The 27,037-nt window shown below is 35.6% G+C and overlaps 2 protein-coding genes across 8 annotated transcripts in view; one reads left to right on the top strand and one right to left on the bottom strand.

The window, feature by feature from the left end:
- Window positions 1–11,622, top strand: part of LOC579761 (tyrosine-protein phosphatase 99A) — an 81,926-nt gene extending 70,304 nt beyond the window's left edge. For all 4 annotated transcript variants that reach the window (XM_030972531.1, XM_030972529.1, XM_030972530.1 and 1 more), the window contains 6 exons: window positions 499–569; window positions 1,234–1,371; window positions 4,145–4,279; window positions 4,749–4,912; window positions 5,855–5,990; window positions 6,367–11,622. In XM_030972531.1, the coding sequence (XP_030828391.1) occupies window positions 499–569; window positions 1,234–1,371; window positions 4,145–4,279; window positions 4,749–4,912; window positions 5,855–5,990; window positions 6,367–7,347 (1,625 nt within the window). In that variant the 3' untranslated portion in view covers window positions 7,348–11,622. The remainder of the gene's footprint in view (window positions 1–498; window positions 570–1,233; window positions 1,372–4,144; window positions 4,280–4,748; window positions 4,913–5,854; window positions 5,991–6,366) is intronic.
- A 762-nt stretch (window positions 11,623–12,384) lies between these two features.
- LOC100888490 lies at window positions 12,385–26,277 on the bottom strand. Of its 4 annotated transcripts, none has more exons than XM_030972286.1 (12): window positions 26,125–26,277; window positions 24,534–24,790; window positions 23,002–23,232; window positions 22,211–22,370; window positions 21,440–21,561; window positions 21,048–21,188; window positions 20,032–20,164; window positions 19,297–19,483; window positions 18,329–18,411; window positions 17,754–17,851; window positions 16,462–16,557; window positions 12,385–15,241 (listed from the first exon to the last, which is right to left on the bottom strand). In XM_030972286.1, the coding sequence occupies exons 2-12, from the start codon at window positions 24,741–24,743 to the stop codon at window positions 15,137–15,139; spliced, it is 1,566 nt and encodes a 521-aa protein (XP_030828146.1). In that variant the 5' UTR covers window positions 24,744–24,790; window positions 26,125–26,277; the 3' UTR covers window positions 12,385–15,136. The 4 variants fall into 4 exon arrangements, 3 of the variants coding, with proteins under 3 accessions (XP_030828146.1, XP_003723355.1, XP_030828147.1); XM_003723307.3 differs by having other exon boundaries at window positions 26,130–26,276; XM_030972287.1 differs by lacking the exon at window positions 24,534–24,790 and having other exon boundaries at window positions 26,130–26,277.
- Between the last annotated feature and the right edge of the window lie 760 nt (window positions 26,278–27,037).

The raw sequence follows: 27,037 nt of genomic DNA, 5'->3' as shown, positions 1-27,037 counted from the left end.
AATCATTTCTCTGCCTGTACACTGATCACATACCATGAGGCAGTGTAATTTAGAGGTCAAACAATGCTGCGACATAGATGCACTGTGTGACCATATGCCTTGTATAGGGGCACTTTATGAGTGCCTTGAGAGATGAATGAATCTACAATTGGCTAATAATGTAATTGTTTGTGGAGTTTTGAAAAAATGGCGTCTTTGTGTTAATTCATGAAGTGCACATAAGTGCACAGACTCCGAGGTTATTCCTTTTCTTGCCTTTGAGAGGCTTTGAGAGGCTTTGAGAGTGTTTCCGTGATGTGTGGTGTTGCTCCACTTATTACAAGAGGCAGTCGTTGTAATATAATTTGTATAGGTATTATAAATTGTCTGCTAAACAGCGTCGAAATGCTTTAACATTGTATAAAGTGCGAACATCCTTTTAGCTCTTGGAATGGAGTTCCTAGGTTGGTGACGCAATACAAATGCTTATTATATTATTTTGTTGTTATCTTTACACAGTTGAGAGAAGTCGAGTACCTATCTCTGGAGTACCGGGTGTGGATGGCTATATCAATGCTTCATTCTTACAGGTATGATTTACACTATGGTTCCTTTCTTCCTTCCTTGTCATGCTCTCTCTTTCTCCTCTCTCTCTTTCTCTTTCTCCTCTCTCTCTCTCTCTTTCTCTTTCTCTTTCTCTCTCTCTCTCTCTCTTCCCTTCTACCCGTCACTCTTATCTTTCTCTCTTATTTTCCATTTCTGCTCTGTAATTGTACTTTAAACACTTCGATTATCAATGCAAACTTGAGTCATATTTCCTGTAGCTCTATAAATTTTAAGTGCTTGAATGAGAGTCATGAGCCCACAGTGTGATATCTATTATTGAATGCTTTACAGACAAATTATAAAAGAAATTAGAGCAACAACAAAATAATCTACAAACTCACCTCTTCTGTTTATATAATTGTAAAGTGCATTTGAACACGTAAACAAAAAATGCGCTTTATAGATACATTATTATTATTAGACATTGTTTGTAATACAATCTGGAAAAAGTGAAAACATCCACCGTAGCCCTTTTTTTAAAATTATTGATATTCCATGTGTTTTACATTGTTATATTGGAGAAAGTTGGGCAATTTCATTGTTATATTGGAGGAAGTTGGGTGCTTTAAAAAAATATTGTTATACTGAAGAAAGCTAAACAATTACCTATCATTTTGACAACCCTATGTCACTGCCTGATGTTTCCAGGGTTACCGACGTCAGAACGAGTACATCGTGACCCAGTACCCATCAGCAGAGACCATGGAAGACTTCTGGAAGATGCTATGGGAACATAACTCAACCACCATCGTCACCCTGACGGACGATCAGAAGGTTCAGTTAAAGGTCTTGTGTCAATCCGCTGCTTCTAACTCTTTCCTAAACTTTATCTTTAGTTGCTGAGAAGAAAAGAAAAAGCATGGATGTATAGTCAAACCTGTCATGGCAGTAGCCACCTTAGGTGAAAGGAGATGGGGCAGTATTGCTTCTCCCCTTCTCCCTTCAAAAAAAGAAAGAAAGAAACGAACAAATTAACAAACCAAAAACATGTGAACAAAAAGACAAATTAAATATAGCAACTTATTTTGTCTCCCCACTGGCCCCTCAAAAGATAAATATGAATGGATAATAAGTATTGAAATATGTTTAAATACAAGCAATATCCTGGCGTGATATAATTGTCACCTGATTTAATTGATCTTCCTTTCAATGTCCAGAGTTATATCCCATAACCCAAGTTTGGATGCATAGTAATTGACTTCAGTTTTATGAAAGTCTTGCTATTTATTTCCCTGAAGTGGCTTTTTATTGGCGGTTTTGACTGTACTGATATTTAAAGGCATGGTATAGTAATTTTGCTAAGGTTCTGGAACCTTTGGACTTAAAAATAATGAAAGAAACTTGAGTCAGTATGTTGAATTAAAACATACTTACCGATATTTAATGGAAAGAACATGAATATGATTTTAATGAAAAGCAAAGAAAGAGATTGACCTTCAAATGGTCAGTATATACATACTATTTCGCTCCATTTTAAAGGGCAAACATGAAATCGGTATGTAGCAAAGTGAAGGCAGTGAGACCCCTGCCCAACTCCTATAATAATAGAAAATACCATTATGAAAACATACTCTGCCTTTAATGAAATGCTAGCTGATATGTTTCATCATTGCTTAAGTAAACAATTTTTTTCATGGATGTTTTACATTGTGAAATAAAACTTTCACAAATCTTCCTTTTTCTCTTAAATCTCTGCTCCTGCCAATTTGACACAGACCTACATAAACAGTTTATTATATTGTGCTTATTATTGGGATACAGGTATGTTTTAATTTCATGGGTTTTTTTTTTTAAATCATAAAATTCAAGCTTCATCATCATTGAGCTTCTTCCTTGTTGACTCTCTGCTCTTGCTTATTTGACACAGACCTACAAATATTATGTTTATGCTAAGTTGTATTTGACTTTCTTGAAGTTTTTGTTTTATGGATTTCCCCCTTTTTTCAAAATAAAGCTTCATTGCAACTTGGCATCTTTTTGAAATTTCATCTTTTGCTCATTTGACACAGACCTTCTATGTACATTGCGATTTATTTGGTCATTTTTGTGTCTTTTTTCATCTGCTTAGAGGGGAAAAAAAGGTGAAAGGGCTGAATTTGCTCAGAAAAAGCTTTAAATTGTATATCAAAAGGGCATGAAACTTTTTGTACAAGATTCTTCTGCTTCAACTGCTGCATGGTTTTGGAACTGTTTTCCCCTACCCCCAATGAATGTATTGGAACATTGATAATCAAAATTTAAGAGAGAATGTTCTGTATACCTATATTTGATGTAAAGAAATGTGTTATGCGGTTTTATTGTAGATTTGCAATCGAAGAGAAAAATCCCCTCTTGTTCCAAATCTAGCTTATTTTCTAGGAAACAATAAGTTGTTCTATTAGGAATTGAGAACATTCATCAGCTATAGGCTTTCCAAGGATTTGAGAATCTCAACAAATTTTACTGCTCTTACTGTGGATATTTTGGTGAGGTTGAAAGGATATTGCAATGATCAGCAACCATCAAAAACAAGGATCTTAGTCATTAAAGATGATTGCTCGGTTAACCCAACGATTGTTGATTGATCTGAAGAAAAGTACTTAAGTGCTTGATTTGGTATAAATACATGTTTCCAAAGTCTTGACCAACGATCAAAAGTGGTCAAGGACTCCTAAGAGGGACCAATATGGGTGGGATTATGTCTTGATTGACTAACCCCTACTAATACGAGACATGTGACATAATTGGATGTATCCTTTCCCCCTCTGCCTGAACCTAAATGAGGTCATTTGATAGATTACTGTGAATCGCCGTGTACAGTATTCTTTTAGAATGTGGGCTAGCAGCATAGGTTATTTTTTAGTTGCCAACAAGCTTGGGTTGTGGTTCTCTCGCCTAGGTTCCATTTATGTGTATAGAAGAGATGACTCAAGTTATTTTTTGGTTGTTAAGAACCTCTGATCATCTTTTATGAAGGAATGAATGATTTGGTGAACCAATCAGTCTATGTTCATTCTCCAGTTTAAATATTATCCCTACTGAGCACTTGAACATGTCCATAACATTAGTTGTGTACAGGGAGCCACTTTAGGATAACCTTACAAAAAGTCTCACTGGAGCACTGCAATTGTGAATTGTTGCCATTAAAGTGACACATGAAACTTGCTTTGAGGTTTAATACTACACAGAATCATAGTAATTTGGCCTCTGAGATGAGCTAAATTTTGTTATGCCCAAGTGTTGTCTACATTTACATTATTTACATCATAATCCTGTTATCAAAATACCTTTAGGTGTGTACAGAAAGGCATCATGTAAAACAACTGATATTCAGATACTTAAGGTTTATTGGGTTGAAGGTTAAAGGTTATAGACCTATTTATATAGAAAACTGATTTCCCTGTAACAGTATCAGGGAAAGCTTGTGAAGAGCATCACAGTACTATAGTTGTATTCCTTGTAGCTCTTCAATATGTATTTGATCATCAATGTACATGTATATCTTAATTCTTTCCACATCATCTTGTCGCAAATTTTGACTTTTTTCTTTCTTTTTTTGTTGTTACTCTTTGACCTGTAGGAGGATGAACCCATCTACTGGCCAACCAATGTCGATGAACCTTTGACCCTTGGAGCCTTGACCATCACACTGTGTGAAGAGGAACACTCTAATATCTCCTTCATCACAAGGGAGTTCTTGGTCCAGTCATCACAGGTAACCACACTCCTCTGGTCATTCAAAATAAAGAATTTGATGTACGATCAATGAAGGAATGAAAACGTTTTTCATTATATGTCTCCTCCAGATTCTGTTTCCTTTGTGAAAGATTCTAGTGGTTTAATGAAGTCTTTTTGTCCCCTTTTTATTGCCATATTTACACCTTTTATATGCAATAAAAATATACAAAAACACTGGACATACACATACTAATATACTCCCCCCCCCCCCCCAAAAAAAAAAAGAAATTGCTGAAATTCACATCAACAACCATAACATGTAATCTTAGATTGTGTATAAATTTTGTTTGTTCATTCTTTTTGTGTGACGTTGCAGTTAATGCTGCTGCTGCTGCTGCTAATGATAGCAATAGTATGTCTCAATACAATGTTGTTCATCACACAATTACTTCTGGTTTTTATGCACTTTAGAATTAGTAATCGATGTCATTTCATTGTGATTGTAGGATGACGACCAGCTTAATGTCAGGCAATATCACTGTAGCTACTGGCCTGACTGTTGCTCTCCGCTTCACACGGCCTTTGACCTGATCTATGCAGTGCAGAAGAGGAATGAGTTCCTGGAGAGGTCTAACAAGGAGACGGTTGGACCCATCACAGTCCATGATAGGTAAGGAATCAGATGTGATTGATAATAATAATAATAATAATAATAATAATAATAATAATACATTTATAGAGCGCAGAAACTATCCAACATTAAGTATATATTCTACTGCGCTACAAGAGCTCCTGATAGGCTTAGATAATAATAATAATAATAAATAATAATAATAGTGGCTACTTGTATAGCGCACAGGTTGTTTCTTATGTGAAAAAGGTAAAAAATTGCTTAGATAATTAAATGATAATAAGTAATAATAGTGGCTACTTGTATAGCACACAGGTGGTTTCTTGTATGGGGGTCATGACTGCCATTACAGCTGCTCTAGCATTTTAAGGAATTAATTCCTGTCAGGTACCCATTTGCTTCACCTGGGTTGAGTGTGGTAAATGTAGGTTAATGTCTTTCCAAAGGACGTTAGTTCTATGGTAGGGATTCAAACCCCGTTCTCTGTGGTTTCCAGTCTGGTGACTTATCCACTAGGCCACAACACCTCTACAACCCTTGATGGCTACTAGAGGATTGAATAAGATGGCATTGGCATTGGCATTTCAAGCCTGGAATTTTCAAAGGGATTGTTTGCATTAAAATCCTTGAATGAGCAACATATTGAAAATTGTAGATCACTAAGCTTCCCTGCAATTTGGCAATTTTTAACTTTTCCACAAATATACTGTCCACATATATTCTTTTCAGACACATGGCAGTTTAATAGCAAAAAAATATCTTTTAAAGAGAACTATCAATGTTACCAAAGTGAAGAATACAAGAAACTCAGTAAAAAGGGTATTATTTTCAGATACATTACTTTAAAAGGAGAACTTCGCCAGAAAGAAAAATACCAATGTTGCCAATGTGAAGAAGTAAACTTTATTTGTGAGGGCATGAGATATAAGTCTACCAAACACATATTAAACTCATGTTTTAATCCTTGCATTTTCTTTTCAGGAGTGGAGGTTGCCAGGCAGGGACATTCTGTGCTCTATCTACACTACATCAAGAGATGATCCATGAAGAAGCAGTAGACATCTACAAAACAGTCAAGCTGTACGCTGCAAAGAGACCAAACCTTATCACATCTAGGGTAGGCAGAAAATGTGCTATCAGGAATATTTCTAAAGAAGTTTGAATGAGTTTGTATTGTCCTTAATACTGAAAGGAAGAAAGGTGTATAAAATGTTGAGAAGTGAACAACACACATCAAGTACAATTGAAACAATGAGAAAGGGGTTTCTTTGCTCTTTTTTCTCATTTGCTTAAGTATATATTAGATGATACTTTGTTTATATTCAGCTATTGTAATTCAGGGACTTCATGTTAATGTAAAAATCATAATTAGCTGGAGAGAGGGTTAACCTTTTTTTCAGTTGTGTTTCTCAGGAGCAATATACAGTCTCAATTCAGATACAGATATCATTCACTTTCATTAACAAGTATCCTATTATTGCTTTGCTTGACAGGAGGACTACTACTACCTCTTCAAGGCCCTCCAAAGCTGTCATTCTGCAGAGCTTCAGATCAGGAGTCTAAGACGCCAGGGTTCCCGAAGAGGAATCCTGGATGGACCCACCGCACCCAACGGTCGAGAGTGGAACTTCCTTCGTAGTCCAGGTCACGTGGATCCAGGCAGCATGCGACTGTCCGATTCAGTGCGCAATAGCTCATTGGACAGTGACGGTTTTTATCGGACTCGTAGTCAGACCATGTCAAGCGCAGGCCCCCAGCGCCACCCAAGACCCTCCAAGTTCTGGCATCGGCGGACCAAGTCGGAGAAGCGAAAGCCGCTAAACCCACCCAATGCGGCCACGACCAGGCGCAGCTCTATAGCCACCACGCCAGGTGATCGCACTCCGAGCGAATCTCTAGGAGAGGTTTATGAACTGATCAATGTAAGATCCAAGGACTCCACCCCAAACTCACCGACGAGTAATGAAGAGTTTGTACTGATTGGTGAGACAGGAGTGACTTCAGAGTATCCTGTGGTCTCACCTGAAATCCATGAGTCATCGGGAGACATCTCAAATGGAAACATTGAGGAGATGGGAGAGGAGACATCAGGTCGAAAGCCAAAGGAAGCCGCTTACAGGCCGGTCTCTCAATTATGCGATGATGATAGGGAATGTATGGACGTTGATGGCGAGGACGATGATGGAGACGATGACATTCCTGCTAATGAGTGCACACTGAATGAGGATTTGGACAACTTGAACATGAACGGCGAGATGGTAAACTTGAATGTGAATGGTGCTATAGACCTGTATGATGAGCCACAGGACGTAGACATGGACACAAATATCTCAGAACTCAATGGAGAGGTGACCCCACTTGACCTTCCAGCAGAGGTCATAGGTAAACTCAGTCACGAGCGGAAAAGTTACTACAGCCAGGAATCTGTAAACAGTGCGCAGGAGACTGAACCTTTAAACGCAGAATCATCATAGAACGTCTTGTAGAGGGCTTTCAGCTCCTGCAGACTTTGAACTGACAACTTAAATCTTGTAACATTTGAGAGGTGTCTCTCATGAAGAGATTCTTTTATTCATAGCCAAAGCTTTACCTAGACCAAATGGGAAATCCATTGTCAACGTTTGCACATCACCGAGTGTGAGGTTAACAGTAAACTTCAAGGCACACCTGCTGCAGGGGGCTCACATATGTGCTCACTTCCACCAGATATACAAAGAATAAGTGCAAGGTATGTCAACTGTATGATATGTGGACCATGTGTATAGGAGATGTGGTCCAGAGCTCTCCTTGGAAGGTTTATGTAGGATATGTTCTTGTTAACATACCTGGTAGGTATGCCTTGAAAGTGTGTGTAGGACATGTCCCCAGTATCCTACTCATGAGATGTGTATAGGATATCACCTCTGTAACTTATCTGTTAGGTGTGTGTATCTGGTCAGTGTGTGTAGGTCATGTCCTCACTACGTTATCTTATGTATGTTGGGTATGTCCTCAGTTTCATACCCTTGTTGATATTTCCTAGTAAGGGGCGCTTACTTTGTCATATACAGTATTACTATCATTTGACTTGTGTTGTGCAAGCTTTATGCTATATTGGACAATGCTTTTTCCCAGCCTGTGAATATGTACCATTCCCACAAAGTGCTCATTCTTTTTGTATAGAAATACAGGATGTAAAATATAGAAATTATGAATTATGAAATTGGATGTCGATGCATAAAAGCAATGTGTTGTGGATTGCTTGCTTCATATGTGATGTCTCTTGGAGAGAGACTAGTAGTGGTTAAACAGGATGTACTTGTAGTTGTATAGGAATAGAGCCAGACGGGAAAATTAACTCAGATTGTGTGCTTCAAATAAAAGGAGTTTCAAAGGGGAACTCCTTTTACTAAATCATCAAAGATAAAGGACAAATAAATAAATATTTGAAGTGGTTCCTGCTTTTTTTTCCCTATAGCACGATAAAGTGCTTCATTATAATTATTTGATTTCTAATCCATATAATTGTTGGCATATTTTGTTTGAGAGATATCAATCAGAGTCATAGATTGATTTTACTGATTGAATCTCCTTGCATGATTAACATCTGTGTAGACTGATTAACTAACATGCCAAGATGGGGTTCTATTAACTGGTATTTGTTTTCAAGAAATGTTTGCATTCACATTATAAATTTGGTGTAGATGTTGATGTAGAACTAACAAAGGGAATTGCTTCAAATCAATTCTAGTAATGAGATACCCGACAAAGAATTTCTGCTCATTGTTAAAATATGTTTTTCTTATATATATTACCCATGCCACATCCAAGCATAGTGTTTAATTTGAAATCTAAAGAATTGGTGCTAAATATCTCTTTCTTACTCGTTTAGTCTTTGTAATTTCTAAAAACAGCTCGGCAGTATGATGTACATTTTATACCATTAACTTTAATTTCATCATGAATTTACCTCTTATATGTTGGGTCAAATTTTGTTTGAAGGTAAATCGTGTCATGTTTGTTTGCCTTTGTTCTTGCCTATGTTTGCACTTAATTAATTAGTAATTTATTTATTTGATCTATCTTAGATCCATATAGGGGTTGTTTTGATTATTTTGTTTTTTTCAGATACCATTACATCATTATCATACACTGGGTTTTATTCTATTTTTCCTATGCAGGCATATATGCAAGTTAGTGTAATTTTTCTTTCTGTTTTCAAAATGCTTAAGAATTACTGCAAAGAGGTCATGTGTATACCTGAATTTGAGCTCAATGTTGACATGATATTCACAGAGTTTTTTGGGCTTATTCACTCCAAGTTTGCCTGTTGCAGTATGAAGAGCAAAGAGTGTGACTATTCCATTTTTACATTACATGTGTTACTGAGCCCTGTCTTATAAAAGAGTTGAGATTTGAACCTTATTGATCACATGTCCTCCAGTCAATCACAAAGTTAACCTTTGCCCATTTCTCATGTCGTCAGTCGAGGATGAGAAATGCTCTAAGCCTACCGTTTTCTGTGGCCCTTCTCGTTCGCAACCGATGATGTGTAGAGTAGCGATAGATGTCAAACTCAAGTTGTTGATTCAGATCAATGTCATCTCTTGGTAAGATAGGTCTGTCATTATTTTAGATTGTGTTCAATACCACATTCTTACAGTAGACTCACTATATAGTCCTACTGTAAACCAAAGCATAATAGGGATGAAACCATTACCGGTGTTCATCGTACTCTAATTTTTTTTTCTTGCCTGTATGATTTATTTATTCATTCATTAGAAATTTGTTTCTCATTCATCTTTCCACTTGCCCTTGCCTCCTAATAGACAACCAAAAGATGAATGTTAGGCAAGAAATTGAAATCATTCCTGCCCATAGCCATTGCCTACAGGAGTTGGGTAATAACTGTAGTAAGCCTACTGGTATATGATTGAGAGAAGTCAGTAGTAAACAGGTTAAAATGTCAAGCAAAGCATTTTGATCATTATGTGCAGTCTTTAGAAGTGAAGTCATATTTATTTTGGAGGATGGCCATTATCAACTTAATAACAAGACACTAGTTTAACAGTTTTATTTTTGGTAACGAAATCATGTTTCAAAGATAATGTATTTACTATTAAACAAGTATGATTAATCTTATAATCACAAAGTGCATCGCATCATGACATCTGACAAATTCCAGGGTTATTTATTTTTCTGTGAGCTGTTTTATTGGTTTAACAGGGTAAAATAACTATGGGACATTTTTGTTTTAGTTGTTTCCTTTTGTTGGTGATTTTCATGACGATTGTGTTTATACTTGTTTGCGCCCACTTGTACATTTTCTATCTTCTTAACCCTTCTGTGTCATTCCTACAGCTTTATAGTTAACATTACGGTACTTTTTATTTTAGATTTTCTAGTGGAAATTTGTTTCCTGAGGCAGACCAAATCTTTGGCCTCTGCAAGTGTTATTCATTCCCCATTTAATATTATAAACCCCTCAAAAAAGCTGTTTCCTATCTGTATACTCCATTTTGGATAGATATTAAGTCAAAGGTGATTCGCTTGGCTTTATTTGTCCAGATTGCTTCCATAATATTCTATATATATATGTGCTTCTATGATGCCAGTAGCTCACTTAATTGTGCCATCCTTATCCCTCGACTGCAGCCCGTCTCTGTGCTGAGTCTAGATAGGACTGCTGCTGTATAGGACATTGCAATGCAATGATGCTCTCTGCTTGTAGGATAATCATGAGAAGATAATATGTTGTACAGGATGAGATGCTATGTTTTGTAATCTTATTGTGGAATTGAGATGCCACACCACAGACATACTTGTACAGTTACTGAGTCGCCAGGCTTAATACAGAGGAGTCGGATGATATTGTAGCTACTTTCAGATGGTTAAGCCAAAATGTGTGTATGGAGGGGGGGGGGGCATATCTTCATGTTATAACTTCTTTAGATCCTACATATTTTTCTGAAGGCATTCAAATATACAGAGAGGCTGTTTTTTGTAGAAGATATTCAAAGATATTGTAGGTAAGACTTAATAATGGAACACTATGCATGTACATGTACTGGGTATTTTGTGCTTTCTCAGACATGGCTCATGGATTATACTATGGGGGGGGGGGGGGGGTTGGATGGGGTGGAGAAAATTCACCTGTTTAATGAAAAATAGAATTTCAAATTTGGATAACTGTCTATGCCATTTGAATTGTCAATTCATTATTGTTTTTCTTATGACAAAAGATGAACTTTGACAAGTTCATTTCTCCGGACGATCACATGAAAACAGAATTTTCTATGTTGAAACTCTTTGAAACTTTTGTTAAACGTTTCTTTGTTTGTCCATCAATTTCCTTAAGTAGAATTGTATTTGAAAATCAAGTTGTGATGATCATGAGGACTCTCAATTTATTTACGAGAAGGAATTCTACTTGAACTTTAACTTAATGAATTGTGTCAAAAAGAGATGTTAATGCCTTATCAATGTGTAACACGTATAGAGATACTTCAAACCTAATATTGTACAATGTAATTTGATGATGAAATTGCCATTTATGTTTAAATAAGAGTGTTGCTTTGTAAAGTTACATTGTACATGTATCTTGCTAGATGAAATTATGTACAGAAGCCAATTGGAAATGACTGGCCCCTATGAATTTATGTGAAATGGGCTGCTAAATTTATTGTATTTGATTATTGTCATTTTTTTAGCACGATGTGGCTGTCTTTATATATGCTTCACAGAGAAATAAATGGAACAGTATATAAATATTGAATTTGTGTGAGTCTGATGTTGTTTGGTTGCTACATGAATGTACTGATCATGCACGCCATGGATGTGCACTTCAGAAATGCGTAATGAGAAGATTGAGTGCTGGTAAGAGGAAATGATTGTTTCAGTTTCAATGACATGTGAACGAACTTGCCATTGAAACATTTGATGTTTGCTGGTATTAAGACCAATATAGATCTTTTGCACATTAAACCATTGCAAATACACAACCTAGATGGTTATTGTTCGAACCCTACGAGAATGAAAGTGTTCAGTAGCCAACGGGTTATGAAGATGTAAATAAAATCAGTGATCTAAAAAAAGGTGTTTGCAACGTTTGTGCATGTGTGTGTGCGTCTCAATGTACAGTACAGAGTGCATATGTGGGATGCTATCAGAAATCTACTCCCCCCCCCCCCCCCCCCCATTTGACATATCATACAACACTTTTTGACATTATTTAGCTTTATCAAAACAAAAGTTGTAGAATTGTTTCATTACTTCCATTCATGATGTGGTTCTTCCTCTGTCTGTGCCATAAAAACAAGATTTTCCACAACGACACATCTTTTCAAGCCACTGCATTCCGCAATCAAAGCTACCTCGCTCTACATGTATATGATGGGATTAAATTGAATGCCTATCTAGCTCTCAGTAGACAGTATTAAAATCTAGCTCTTTTTCACGACTATCTCTTCTTTTTTTTTTTATCTCTTTCATCTCTCATCATTTTGACAATTATAACTCAACACGTTGGCATATAATCTTTCAAAGTAATTTTTATTCTAGACTTTTTTATTTGATTCATAGACTATTTGATATCTAAAAATAGCAGAGGCACAAGCATAGCATGATAGGGCATGAAAATAAAGTTAATATTACATAGTAATCAAAGCAATATTCTTTCTCTTAGCTGATTCGGGCAGCTGAACATGGAAGTGCGCCCACATTGTCAGCCACCAAGCATGCTAAATGATAGTTCAAATATTGCTGCTTTAATTCAGTGCTGGCCATGCACCTCTCTGATTGTACAAGACATTGAATCCCTTGTTATGCTATTGGATGGCCCCCAGCTGTGATGGATATATTACGACAGTGTTCCAAGAAACCATGGAAACCGACTATATAGCTACTCACCAAGTATGTGTTACAAGATCAAGGTGGGATTCTGTATACTGTAAAAGCAGGAAATATTTGTGTTCATTTTGTTGTGCTTTTTCATGATATATTTGGCAAGTTCAAAGTAGAACATGTGTAATAGATAAAGTACATACGGTATGAGCAAAATCTCATGCAGCATTAATTAAAAAACCTGATAACTCTCTTGAGTGACATGACTTGATCAATTTGTAACACAAAACCACTGCTCTTACAGTACAGGAATGTAACTTGCACATTTTCTAAGAGCTTGCAAATCTCAATATCTTACATATTATCGCTAATTAAACAATACATTTGTTTTTTCCTATATTCTTATTTTCTTGATTAAACCTTAAATACCACCAGTATTCAATATATTATGAGTATATTATGAAACATAATTGTTAAAGTTACTCTTATTGACAAAGTAAAATATTCATTTTTTCTAAAAATGATTTGTAATACTTCTCTTGTAATGGTAAGACATAGTGACTTATATCATGCACACACTAAACAATTTTTATCATGTTTCTACAAAATTCGAGCAGCCAGTGCTGTAAAAACAGACGCATGAGTGAAATCTTTATATATATATACTGCAATGGAACAGAAGGGTTTCTTCATTCCTTTGATATCAATTTTAATTCTCCTACTAAGCATCCATCAATACGATTCCTTCACACATCAAAGGTGCAACACGATTGAAAAAGACAGTGAAATTTGTATATAGAGACCACCTAAGAAAGAAAAGGAAGGTGGTTTTATATGCAAGTGGTCTTTAAGCACTGTCTACTTTAGTACATGCTTCAATGAGAAACACTATTCAAGGGAAATAGTAAATGTATATAGACAGGTGGTCCCTTTGTACAGGTGGTCACTGCACAGGGAAATCTAAATGTAGTCTTTATATAAGTAAGATATTCTCCAACCCTGTCTTGATACTGTTACGAGATACTACTCAAATGTTCGTTTAGTCTCATGGTTTTTGTTACATGAGGATTTCATAATAGGAATTTCCAGTAAACAAACTGGTCAATGTAGAATACAGGAAAATAAAATATTAGGAAAGGCATGAAAAATACCTTTCCTTTGAATCATGTTGAGTAATTCATGCACTGTATACATGTACATGCATTCTGTAGATTGCACTATTGGTTCACACCTCTGCTACTTAATATTGATTTTCATATCATAATTATCAAATTGTACAGAAACATGATCAAATCAAACTAATTATATCAAACTTAATAAGTTTCCCTAAAGGGACATTGAATACATCATTAATACTGAAAGCAAGCAACAGGGCACATAAAGAGAAAAATTAGTAACTAAGAGTAGACTTAAACAAATATGAATTAAAGCAATTTAAAGTTATTTTCGTAGACAGGGTATAATTGAATCACCTACAGATAAATTCATAATAAATAATCATTGCAACATAATCAATCAGCACACTTGCAATTTCTGCTCCAAAAGATACTGTCATATATAAATATATATATATTTCATTATTTTGTATTTTAGAAATACTGACTCTAGAATGAGTATGTGTTTATACATTCGTAGTGTGCTTGACACCCATAGGCATATATTGAATATAGCATACACATTATACATGTACGCCTAACATAAAAGATAAACATAGTTTAAGTATAACAAATTCTAAAAACTTATTTAGGATTAAATATCCATGTCATCTGAAAAGTATGAATATATACACAAATTTCAATTGCAACAATAAGGAAGTTAACAATATTACCATGAGTTGCTGGTACGTACATTATAATTGTGCGTCATATATACAGTAGCAGATCATTCATTGAAACATTAGCTACGTGCATTGTCTAAAAGCTGCATCACATAGCAAAATTGACCTAATGAAAAGTTGAGTAGATCATATCATCTAATAAAACAAAAACAAAAATGATAAATAAGTGTTTCATATCATTATTCGTGCGAAAGTGAATAATTTGGAAATGAATGAGTAAATGAACAAATAAATTAGGATAAATTTGAACAGTTTGCCAATAACCAACAAACATAATATTCTCAAATCCACAACCAAATATTCCAGCTGCCATATCAGAATAAAATAAACAACAAATTATTTCATTTCTTTCAGTGTCTCGTCAATTTTGTCACATAAAATCAATCAACTATAGCTCTATCCATAATTTGTATCCATAGCACACCTTTCGTTACTTTCACCATGCTTCACAGAATCAAATATATAGGACATACTTTTAGTTTCCTTGTCTCTTGCTCCTGTACACACATGGCATGCAGGTGATGATGCTGGTAGTGGTGGTGGTGGTGATGATAATGATGAAGATAGATATGATGATGATGATGATGATGATGAAGATGATGATTTCAGTTGGCATGAGTAAGTTGTCTTCCATAGTAGAGTCTAGCCAGAGCATTCGGATGGATTCCCATATGGTAGGCAATAATGATCACATAGTTCCACATCACTGTCTGTAATAAGAACCATTTTGAGAACATAGCTATAAATAACTTGACAACATTAGCAAAGGGACAAACGGTATTAAAAATGAATTCAAAAACTAAATGGATAGTATCTGCATGTTATATTCTCAGTTCAATGTCTCATCTTCAAAATTAACTACTTTTCCTGACATACTACCTATTATTTGTTTGGTAGCATTACCATAACTTAATGCTTTTCTCTTTGCTTGGAAAGGTTTGAAGTGTATGGCAATGCAAAAGCAATATCATGAAGAAAAAAATTGGAAGTATACAGAACCGGTATTTAATACCAATCATTATGTTGAAGATGGATTAATATCAGTAGTTTAAAACATTTTCCTAAACCTCAGCAGTCCATCACAAGAAGCTCACACAGTATATTTAAAGAGCAATGACATCATAATTTGACCTACAGAAATAGACCTAACTCTAATTTTATGTTCGTTTTTTAAACAGATCTGGTCAAAGTCCAAAATTCAGTTCTCAAATCAAAGCAAGATAAAATGCTTGGGTAGCAATTATGATCCAACACTACATATTATGATCTTTAGATCCACTATATAAATATTGAACAAAAGATTTTTGTGGTTATTTTCATAATCATAATGATCATAAAGTCTAATTCAGTTCACACAGGACAAAATAAACTCCCTTAAAAAGCTGCTGCGGCACACACACAGACCAACAAACAAAAAAAAGATACAGAAAACTAAAGCACACCTTTCATTTTTTTGTTTTTTTGTGTGTGTGCTTCTTTTTAGTTTGGAGATCTTTATCGTGGTATGTGTGTTTAGCATGCAGTGTACGAAGGAAGGAGGCTTAGGGAAGGCAACCACAAGATTGCATCTGGAATATAGGCCACACACCAGTAACGGTGATTCATTATCATATGGGGAAAACAGAGACAAGAGTATTTTTTGATGTACAAGATATAAACATGACCTACTGATGAAAGTTTTGGGGTAGAGAATGAAGGTCAAAGGTCTTTCAAGAAGTATTTTAAAAGAGCTTATATGCCAAACTCTTGTTATATCTTGAAAATCTTATGTGCTTATGGGCTTGAAAACTATCAGGCACCCAAAATTTCAAAATTTGTACATAAGGCTCACACATAAAGATTCCAAGAAAATCAGACCCCCTACAGAAAAAGTGAGTGTGAGGCCCTGTTATAACCCCTGCCTGCAACCCAAATGAATAGCATAGCTCACTGTAAGATAACCATATTGTGCCCATCTCCTTGATGATGTGATGGCCTGCTTCCCTTCAACTATCTGTATATGACCTTCTCCTTGAAGCTTCCACACCTGAAAATACACAACAATTAACATTAAAGGGAAAGTCCACCCCAAAATAAGTTTGTTTCGATAGAGGCAGAATAATAAGAAAATCAGGTGAGTGAAAGTTTGAGCAAATTCTGAATGAAAATAAGAAAGTTATGAATTATTGAAGTTGTGATCAATCAAATACAAATTGGCAACTCTGTGACGTATTATACGAGCTCTCCTTCATTTGCTTTGTGCATAATATTCCATAAAATCATGTTTTCTTCATTATTGATGACGGAATATATATTTGTTCCTTGCAGGGGGAGTATAGAAACATATTTGCAATTATTATATTTAGGGTGCATGTATGGTTGAAATTTTTCTTGAGGGAAAATGAAAATTTTAGATTTTTTTAGTACTGAGCAAATGGAAGTTGAGCTCGCATGATACGTCATAGAGTTGCCAATTTGTGTTTGATTGATCACAACTTCAAAAATCCTAACTTCCTTATTTTTAATCGGAATTTGCTCAAACTTTCACTGACTTGTTTCTCTCATTTTTCTACTCCTATTAAAACTAACTTAATTTCAGGGTGGACTTCCCCTTTAAGCCACATCATGAAATGCTTTAAACTATAAACCCCCCTTAATTTTATTGCAATCATGTTTGTGATATTTAAGCAGGAAATTTAGATTTTTGCCATATCTTGTACTGCTTTTAATATCAATCAATATGTTGTTTATTCTCTTGCTGTTGTGGGTTGTTTTCTTCACACATTTTTCATATCAGAACAAAGCATTTAGATTTCATTCACCCATTATGCTTCAAATATTGAAAATATATATGATAAAATGTCAGGTCCTTATATTAAAGGCAAAATATCCACACAATGAAAGAAAAAATGCAAAAATTCCATTACCACACAATCAAATAAAACTATGAATAGTCAAGTCCCATTTGATCAAATATCACTGACTACATCAAATATTTTAGTACAATTAATTCTTGGCTATGGTCAAACAAAATATAATAATAACATGATAAAACATGATAATACTTTGATCTGATTATAGAACTAATTCACTGGACTTGCCCAAAAAAGAATTTGTAATAAAACAAACTGAGCCACTAACATGATCTGCACTATTCCATCCATCATATTATACACCTACTCATTCATTCTAGCTTGAGGTATCAGTAATTAAGACAATAATAAAAACTAAAATTATACATACCATTTCATAGTCTTCCATTATTAAATAATCAGGAAACATGGCAACACTTTTGAATAAGGTCCTAGACATGAACAAAGCCTGGTCTCCATAGGGAAGCTCTGCACAAAGATATACAAAGGATTTATTGTATTTAAAGGACTGTATCCCATTTGCAAAGTTTTTCTAGCAACATGAAATTTGGCATGGATTAACATACTACTGTTACAATGATACGTATGCAATCCTATGATTGGAGGTTCCGTTGCATTTTTATGAAATTGGAGAAGAAAAAAAGTAGATGCCACTCATGGGGCACTAAGAGTAACACTTATAATTGTAGTTTAAATTATCCTTGCTATGCGTCTGAAAATACTTGATCAAATTCGAAAGAGAATTTGCACAATGACTTAATGTGCTGCTAAAACTCCTTTTGGAAAGGAAGAAGTAAAATGAAAGTAAATAGGGGTAAAAAGTCAAATTTATTTTGTGTTGAAAGAAGAATTTCCTCTTAACTAACTAAAAGTGTTGAGTGAGAATGAGCATTATATCAAAGTGCTAAGAATGATCAGCGAGCAATGAACGGATTACATACATACCCATGATCTTAGCCCTCCAGTTGGTTCCCCATTCTAACACCTTCATCTCAAATGCAAAGAGTTTGGAGTAACCAAACTCAGACCTGAGCAAAAATACAATCATTTGAATTGCCCACGTTATATTTGCATTAAAGTGTACCAATCACCTGAACCTCAAATATTTATTTTTGTATAGCTAGAATGTATAAAATCGTATAAAGTATATATCAGACTTTTGTTCCATGTGCGCCAAATTCTATGAGAGCATGTATGTGTGCATCAAATAGTTTTGGTGATTGGCACACTTGAACCTCCAAGCATTATGAACAGAATGTAAAGATCAGAAATAAAAGAATATGATAATATATACATGTAAATGAATACATCACTGACGTTGTTAAAAAGGAATAATGGCTGAAAGTTATTTAGCACAAAATTTGATCTCCTGACGGGAGTTTGTTCCTTTTGTTTTTTGTGCATACTTTAAAGACCTACACATTTGTATTCAACTGAACAAGCCTACACATGCTACAAACAATACCTGTTTCACAAAAATCTAGTATCTCACTTAAAAGATTATATGAGTATTTTAATTATAAATTATTCCAATGAGAAATATCAAATTGGTTACACAATGCTATGGGTTCCCAAGAATGAAGTGAATATGTGCTGTGTGAAAACTCTCCTATACATTTTCAAAGCCAATATCTTTATGCATGTATATAAAACAAAAGAAAATTTAACACCAATAGCAGCACAAATTTTCAGAAGTTTTTCAATCTCTGTGCTTTAATCTTGGAGTATTTCTCTTATAGGTGTATTTTAAACTTTGAGGTAGGAAAACAAAAAAAAAGAAGTAAGAAAGTCAATTATTTCATTCCAATCCTTTGTACGGGGAAAACAGCAATAACCAAATAAATAGTATTTTGGGTCACTGCATTGTCAAGAAAAGGGTCATGGCGCCCAAAAAATAAAAGAGAAGCTCTTACCTCTCTGACTCTGAACAATGATTGAAGTCCAGAGCAAACTTAAAGGCCCCTCCACTCACCCCAGGAGTGGAGAGTGTAAGCACCACCGACGCATCAAAGCCTTGAGGTAACTTGGTGTCAGCATGTAAGAAAAGAAGATTGTCTCCTTTGGAATACATGGCACCTTTGTTTAGTTGTCTACCCCTACCTAAAGACAAAAGAAAATAAAGCATATCATTCCAGTTTCTACCAATAAGTACAAAAAATAAATTAATATCTATTAAAGAACAAATTTACTATTTAATTTTCTTTCTGAAGTTTCCTTCATCTGTCACAGACATGTATTATGTAGACATGCACAAAAAAACAAAAAAAGAGTTTGGCTTGCAGTTCTTAAATTTTCAAACTGAATTCATTATGGTTTCACTAACTCTTTCACTAACATTGACCCTTAATTACTCTCTTTTTGTTGTACTTTCTCTTAGGATGCAACGAATTCCGGTACATGCTTTACATAATCAACTAAACAACTTTCCATCTATAGATCTGAAATATTCCAAATATATCTATGTATTACCTTTAATAAGATTGAATGAAAATCTATGTGTAATATTCTGTTTTCATTGAGATCTTAAGCAGATGATTAACTTGGATTTACTTGAGAATTATTCAACTTTTAGCTTTGACATCTTGGATATCAATGTTACAACCTACATGAATGAATCCTTCTATCTTTATCATCGTTAAGTTTCTTACCTTTTAACCCTGTAACAAGTTTTATAGGGACTCTTTCATTATTCTTGGCAAATTCTGTGACAAGTTCGCTTGTGTTGTCATCACTTCCTCCATCACAGATTATGATCTCCAAAAAGTTTGGAAAAGAACATCGCTGAATGGAAAGGGAGTGAAAAACAGACTATTAAATGTATCCTCCATTTTCTTACCCACCTCCCCCACCGCACTGTCCCATCTATTCAAGTTTAAATATACCAAGAGCTATTCAGCTATGCTCTGACTGAGTTTTTTTTTTTTAACCAATGTCTTTTAATGTTCAGGATCTAATGAAAATCATAATATTCCCAGACAGATATCACAAAACAGTGTGTATATCATGTTCAAATGTTTCAATCATTCAACTCCTGTACATGGAAAAACAATTAAGGAAACCTCTTACAATTGCAAACATTATAAAAATGCATGAAATATGCTTTAAATTTTTCCTTCAGATCTTACAAAAGCGATATCAGCATTTTACTCCCCAAAATAAACATAAAACATTATAAAAATGCATGAAATTATGCTAAAAATTTTCCCTTCAGAAACCTTTCATTCAGAAACCTTATAAAATAAAATCATACACATTACTTTCATACACAGGCTGATCAGTAATACTTCACATTGATCAAAGGGTAATCTGTTTTCTCCTCTTTTCAAATAAGCATAATGATGAACTTGGCGGTAATTGCACATGCAGATAAACAATATTTACACAATCTGTTTGTATTCACTAATTTGTTCTAATAGTCAATTGTTCAAGACAAGATTATTATCTATTAATCAAAAGGAAATATTGTTAGACCGCCTCTTCCTAATTGTATATAAACTAAAAGGAAGCAGGCCCATATCTCTCATCTTAATCACTACTACAAAGTAAATAGACTTTGCACACAATAAACATACACCTATCGTCATACATATGAACTTTAACTGACATAACTGTTATCAGCATTCTACCCCCAAAAATCAACATAAAACATGCTACATGGACTAACCTCTGTGACGTTTTGGAGTGTCTGTTGTATAAAAGGACCTTCGTTAAAAACAGGAATGATAACGGAAAGGAATGGTGCTCGAATTTGTTCCACAGTATACCCTGTTGACCTCTCAATTTCATCTAGATCTTCTACCGTATCCTACAAAATAGTCATACAAAGGAAAATGTTGTTTAAATCCAAAGGCAAAACTAAAATGATAAAGATATCTACAGATCTATTACAATGTTGCAATACTCTATGTATAAAAACATACGCATATTCTGTATACATACAAGATTAGATTCAGGTAACCGATACGAGACTCATAATTTACTATTGTTATAATATAAAGGTCATAGTCACTTCAAGGATTTCAATATATCACATCAAAATATGCTGGCATTTCTTACCACATCTTGCAATATTCTGGGGAGTATCTCTAGTCTCAGTTGAAGTTGTTGTGCAACTTTTCTTTGCTGTTGTAGGACTTTACTTGTACCCCATTCTATATCTGAGCTGGTAAACAGAGGATCTAAGGGCAAGAAAAATGACACTAAATAAATATGTTATTTCCCTTTAAAAAAATGATATGTTAATTTGTAAGCTTTCCCGGGCACTCAGGGAAGGCAACCGATAAAATACAAGATGGCTGATAAAAGAAATGTATCCTCATCTGACAAACAAAGTGCAAAATAAAGCACAGTATCGAAATACAGAGCTACAATTGGAATAAAAACATATGCAGGCACCATTTCCTCAAGAGAGCACTTGAAGTTGTCACTACAATCGACTTGAAAAGAGAAGTATCTTGCATTTCCCAGGCACTCAATTCCCTTAATATCCTCTAGTTGTTAAATCATTGTGCCCATCCAATCCAAGCAAGAAAGTTCAAGACTTGATCTTAATTGATATTGACAGGAGTATTCATGTTTACAAATTTGATATATAATTCAGAATACTTAGTTAAAATAGTTAATATGAAAATTCTGAACAATAAAGAACGTCTACTTTCTTTCTTTTTTGCTGAGTGAACATTGTCTATAAATTGGGAAAATATAAAAATATTGTGTATTGTAAATGGATTCACCATGCAAAAGCAGGTAGATTGTCAGTTTACATTTAAAAACGGTACAAGAAAATAAGTTTAAAGAATCATTGTAAAACAATTAAATGTTACTCACCAAGATCTATAGTTTCTTCTCCCTCATTTTGACTCAGCCCAACCAGGTAGTAACCCCCATCTTTAGCAGCACCCAATATCATGTTACAGGATCCAAGGGACAACTTGTCAAAGGTAGAACATATGGTATCAGCATCGATTGCTGGGATATCACTCCCGATCTGTGATGGATTGAAAAGGAACAGATATGACAAGTTTTTGATGAAGAGCTTATCTCGAGTTCTATTAATAGACCTGCGCGTGATGAAAAAGTAGCTTAAAATAATTCTGAATAGTTTAGCATGCAGTAAGTGAGTACATTAATCATGAAAACTTACTGGAAATCACATTCACTTGGGGATCATACATACTCATATGTCATTCATCTGTAACAATAATGTTTGCCTACTGCTTTATCAATACAAATGCTTAGAACATCTTTCCTTGGTAAGAGGGAATGTGAGCATGGTCTCATACAACAAAATCACTGGCTCAACTGGGTACTATGAGTAGAAAACTCTATCATTACCGGAACAAGATATACCAGGTATGCAATTAAATCTTAACCTTTTACATGCCAATGGGGTGGCAAATTCTGCAGAAGAATTAATAGTTTTTTTAAATACACACAGACTAAAAGTAGCTGTTCATGGTCTCAAAACAGAACACAAGACCTCATTGCAAAGTTCATGAAACATACATTACGAGTCAAAATTTTACACATGAATATAGTTTTGTTATAACAGTTCAAACTCTTAGTAACACAGGAGGGGTTAAGTCTTGTGTCAAGAGGTTCAGAGGTTGCACACTTACTAATATGACTCTCTGCTTCTTCCTTTCAAAGGCTGCACTAAATGCATGGACCATTCTCTCCCCTAGTCCCTGACCGATCTGCTCAGACCAGCGACATCGTAGTCGCCTTCTGCGATGGCTGCTCAGCCAGTAGTCAACTTGTTTCTTTGTGCCTCCAATGTACTTGATTTCAACAGAAACCCATGGTCGCTTGGCTTGTACCAACTGAAGAACCTCGAGAATATGATTGGTCTGAGAATCAAATGTTTGAAAAAGGTAGTAAAATGTAGGAGAATACAATTACCTGCTTACGTTTTTTCATCCTAAACAAAATCATAAGAACTTTTTCTAATAATTGATCAGACTAGTGCTGTAGCCGAACCGCCGAACCGAACCGAAATTCGCGGAACAATGCACTTCCGAACCGAACCGAACGCAAAGGCCTGGTCCAGATGTTTGGCAGAAAAATGTAAACGTTCTCGCAAGCTAATAAACTTGTCATTTTGTATCTAATTTTCATGTCATGACTGCTCATTTTATGTTGACTTTTTTCCCATTTTCCGCCTTTGTGATTTATGCCTATCCAGTGGTGGGCGCAACTTCACTGGCGCCATTTAAATCCCAAATCCTGACCTCTGCTACGTCACGATCGCAAGCCATAAATAAGAATACATGTGCGTGCTAGGCACTGATCAAAACAAGTTCAGCTCAAACCCATTCAACAAAAAAATTAATATTTTAATTGTAACAATATCGGACAAAGTTTACAATATAAATAATATAATAAATATATATTATAGTATGGTATTTATTTATTCAGGAAAAATAGGGATTTTATATTTTTCCTATGGAAAATAAACACTTATAAAAAACAGTAATCGACGAGCCTGATTCGCTATTCAAGATGGCAGCTTTCATGACTCTAACATTAGACAACAACCGTCTTGGAAAACCTTTAAAAAATATCATTTATTGACATATTGAAAACATGATTCTTTTAAAATTGAAAATAAAACATGATTCAAGACGGAAATACGAATGTAAGTAGTACTTTTCTTTACAAATAATTTAAGAGCAGTTTTTTAATATGAAATTTGTGCTGGTCGGAAGCAGTGTTTTCCATCAGGAGTGCTTGTCGGGCCCGGCCGGCTGGCCGGCCCAGTGTCTACCGTCGTGGCTATAACGCTGCTTTCTATTATATTAATGAACCAAGTTCGGGTGAAAAATTGCCGAACTCTGCCAAACCGAACCTAACACGAACATAGCGTCTGACTTACAGCACTAGATCAGACTATGCTTAAAATATATATATATATATATACATTTGGATAGTTTGCTTATCAAAACAAGATATAAAGTTATAACAATCTCCCCCAGGAACGCCTTTTTATAATTGTTTTGTTTTGTTTGTTGAGGGGGGGGGGGGCTTTCCCTTGAACAATCTTTTTTATTGAAACATGTATTAAGAGAGACCATCTGCTTATAAAGACAATTTTTTTATTATTCTATCTTGAGTGGTGTTTGTAGACACTGACAGGTTTGACTGTACTAACCAAGTAAAGCTGAAGGGTAGCTGCTGCTGCTTCCCCAAGATCAGGAATGAGTCTCGTCTTTGTTGTACCAGGTTCTGGGTAGCGAGTAAAGACAATGACATGCTCACTTCTAAAGGACATTCCAGCCCGTCTCCTCTTCCTCAGCCGTTGGATGAAGACAGCTAGGGTCACTACAATGGCCGTAAGAGCCACGGCAGCCACTGAAACCATGATGGTTATATAGCTAGCCAAAGATTTGTCAATGTAGAGTGTAATGTCTGATTAGAGAAATAGAAGAAAAAGGGGAGAAGAAGAAGAAAAGGGGAGAAGAAGAAAAAAAGGTGAGAAGAAGAAGGAAAAAAATGGGGGAAATATTTATTCTTCATATGAACCTGAAAACCATGCTAGATCTATCCTAACTTAGTCTTACAAAAGTTCAGTTCAGTTTTTCTATTCAACAGTGAATAATACATTCATAAAAAGTAAGGACATCAAAACATTGTATAGAAAATTACCCCCCCCCCCCCCCCAAGTCAGTCTAGAGGTCTAGGCCTGCTTCATTCAAGAATATGTTCCACTGAGACTAGCTAGGTGATGGTCTGGCTTCACTGAATCTTAATCACTTTTTTATTTTAGCTAAATGATTCTAGGATCTAATGATGGTACAGTTTAGTACCAGTATATATCTATTTTTATTTTGAAAAATTACTTTGAGTTTGACTTTGCCTGGGACTCAAAGATATAGTCTATATATACAGTAGGGGGCGCTGGTCTGAGAATGAGGATGTCCTCGTCAATGCGGACAAATTGCATCCTTAACAATAGGGATCGTCCGCATTTTCGCAGATGTTTTTTTTTCATCGGCGCTCTGTGGGTTTCGTGTTCCTGATCCGAACGCTGCCGATGCGAAAAACGGATTGCGTGTAATAAAATACCCTAACACTCAGTTCGCCGTCTACTGTTATGGGTATTCCGTCTTCCAGAAAATTTATTGCTCATAACGTGAAAGTCTCTGTAAAAAGTTGCTGTCAAATTACTGCACCAAAAAAATCATCGCAGAATCTTTTTTTCGCAGATCGGAAATAAGAAACATCAGTGAATATGCATATGATCCTTATTCTCGGACCAGCTCCTCCTCCTAACGCAGTTGGTGAGTTACAATAACTCTCACTTCAACTTCACGCTCCAGTCGAGTCGCAACTCGAGTCAGCGTAGCTCAGCAGCTGTGGCTGGAGGCTGTGACTGTGCCGAAAATAAATTAAAATAATTACCCTTAATTAAGGTATGGACTACTTGACTGCTTTAAATCAAAGCCAGGTAGATAAGAAAATTGACACGAAAGGGGTAAGGAATTTATAACGAATTTATATCATGACGATTATTTAAACAATTGATGAAGACTAAGTTTATTTTGGGGTAGACCAGGTCTAGGCCTACTACAGTACTCTCCACGACTCCACGCCGGAGTTAGGGGCTAGAGTCACTAGCTGGCGCCGATCTGCTGTGAAAGGAAACAACAAGACACGACATGCTTTATTCCTCGTTTATCTCACGCAATCATTCACGGCATTTAGTCACATTAAAACATATTAAGATTAGAATACAAGTTTACTTTACCCGCCTCATCAGCTCACACTCTTCAAGTTCAGCAGTCCAAATCTAGTATGTAGTCGAGTCTAGTTGCGATCGAACCATAATTTCTGCTCTGCGTACCGGTACCTGGAACTCTTGATGATGCATGCAATGCAATATGCAATGCAATGGTAATGTGACTGACGTGTATGGTACGTGTTCCTCGATATTCAAGATCACGTGACAAAAACTGCACGTTTCTCTTATTCTTATTTCAAGGCGCTTTACGTATAGTATCCCAGGGACTTTGAAAGTAAGGAGGGTGTGTACGTTTATATGCTGGCTGTATGCTGTATGCTTATCAATGTATGCATGTTGTCAGTGTCAGTGTCTGTATGTAAGTTTTGGTTTGTATTGTGTTCAATCGTTCAGCGCCATGGCCTGGGCAGGAACGAGTGGTTCTGTTACAAAATCACCTTCTGTACGTGTCACATCCGTGACAAACTAGTTAGGATGCATGCACTAAGTCTGACTCATTAGTGATAGGTTAGCTTTATGATGATGCAGTGGAACATAATAAAACTCTAAGCTGGGGATCTATATATCACAAGTGAAAGTAATTGGAAAACATGAAAGTTGATATTATTAATTCCTTAGTGAAGTAGAGAACGGATTAATCCCATAAGGATTCAGGGTACTATCATATGAGTTATCGTGGTTTAGCAAAAGTTTCGAACCGTACCCCTCGTACGGTCGTACCGTACCGCAATATACCGTGACCCCGGTGGGGTCACTCCCCTGCAGAGGGTGACGCGTATGACCGTTACCACAAGTGAAATAACCCCCTTTTGCGGTCAATTTCAAGGACATTTTGTGAAATTTAACCCCCTTTTTTACGTCAAAACAAAGCCAAAATTGTACTCGGGATTGACACTGCTATACTGCATGGCTTC

Source organism: Strongylocentrotus purpuratus, unplaced genomic scaffold (assembly GCF_000002235.5).
Source record: "Strongylocentrotus purpuratus isolate Spur 01 unplaced genomic scaffold, Spur_5.0 spur5_scaffold_6, whole genome shotgun sequence".
NCBI classification, from domain to species: domain Eukaryota; kingdom Metazoa; phylum Echinodermata; class Echinoidea; order Camarodonta; family Strongylocentrotidae; genus Strongylocentrotus; species Strongylocentrotus purpuratus.
This window is presented reverse-complemented; position numbering and strand designations above follow the sequence as displayed.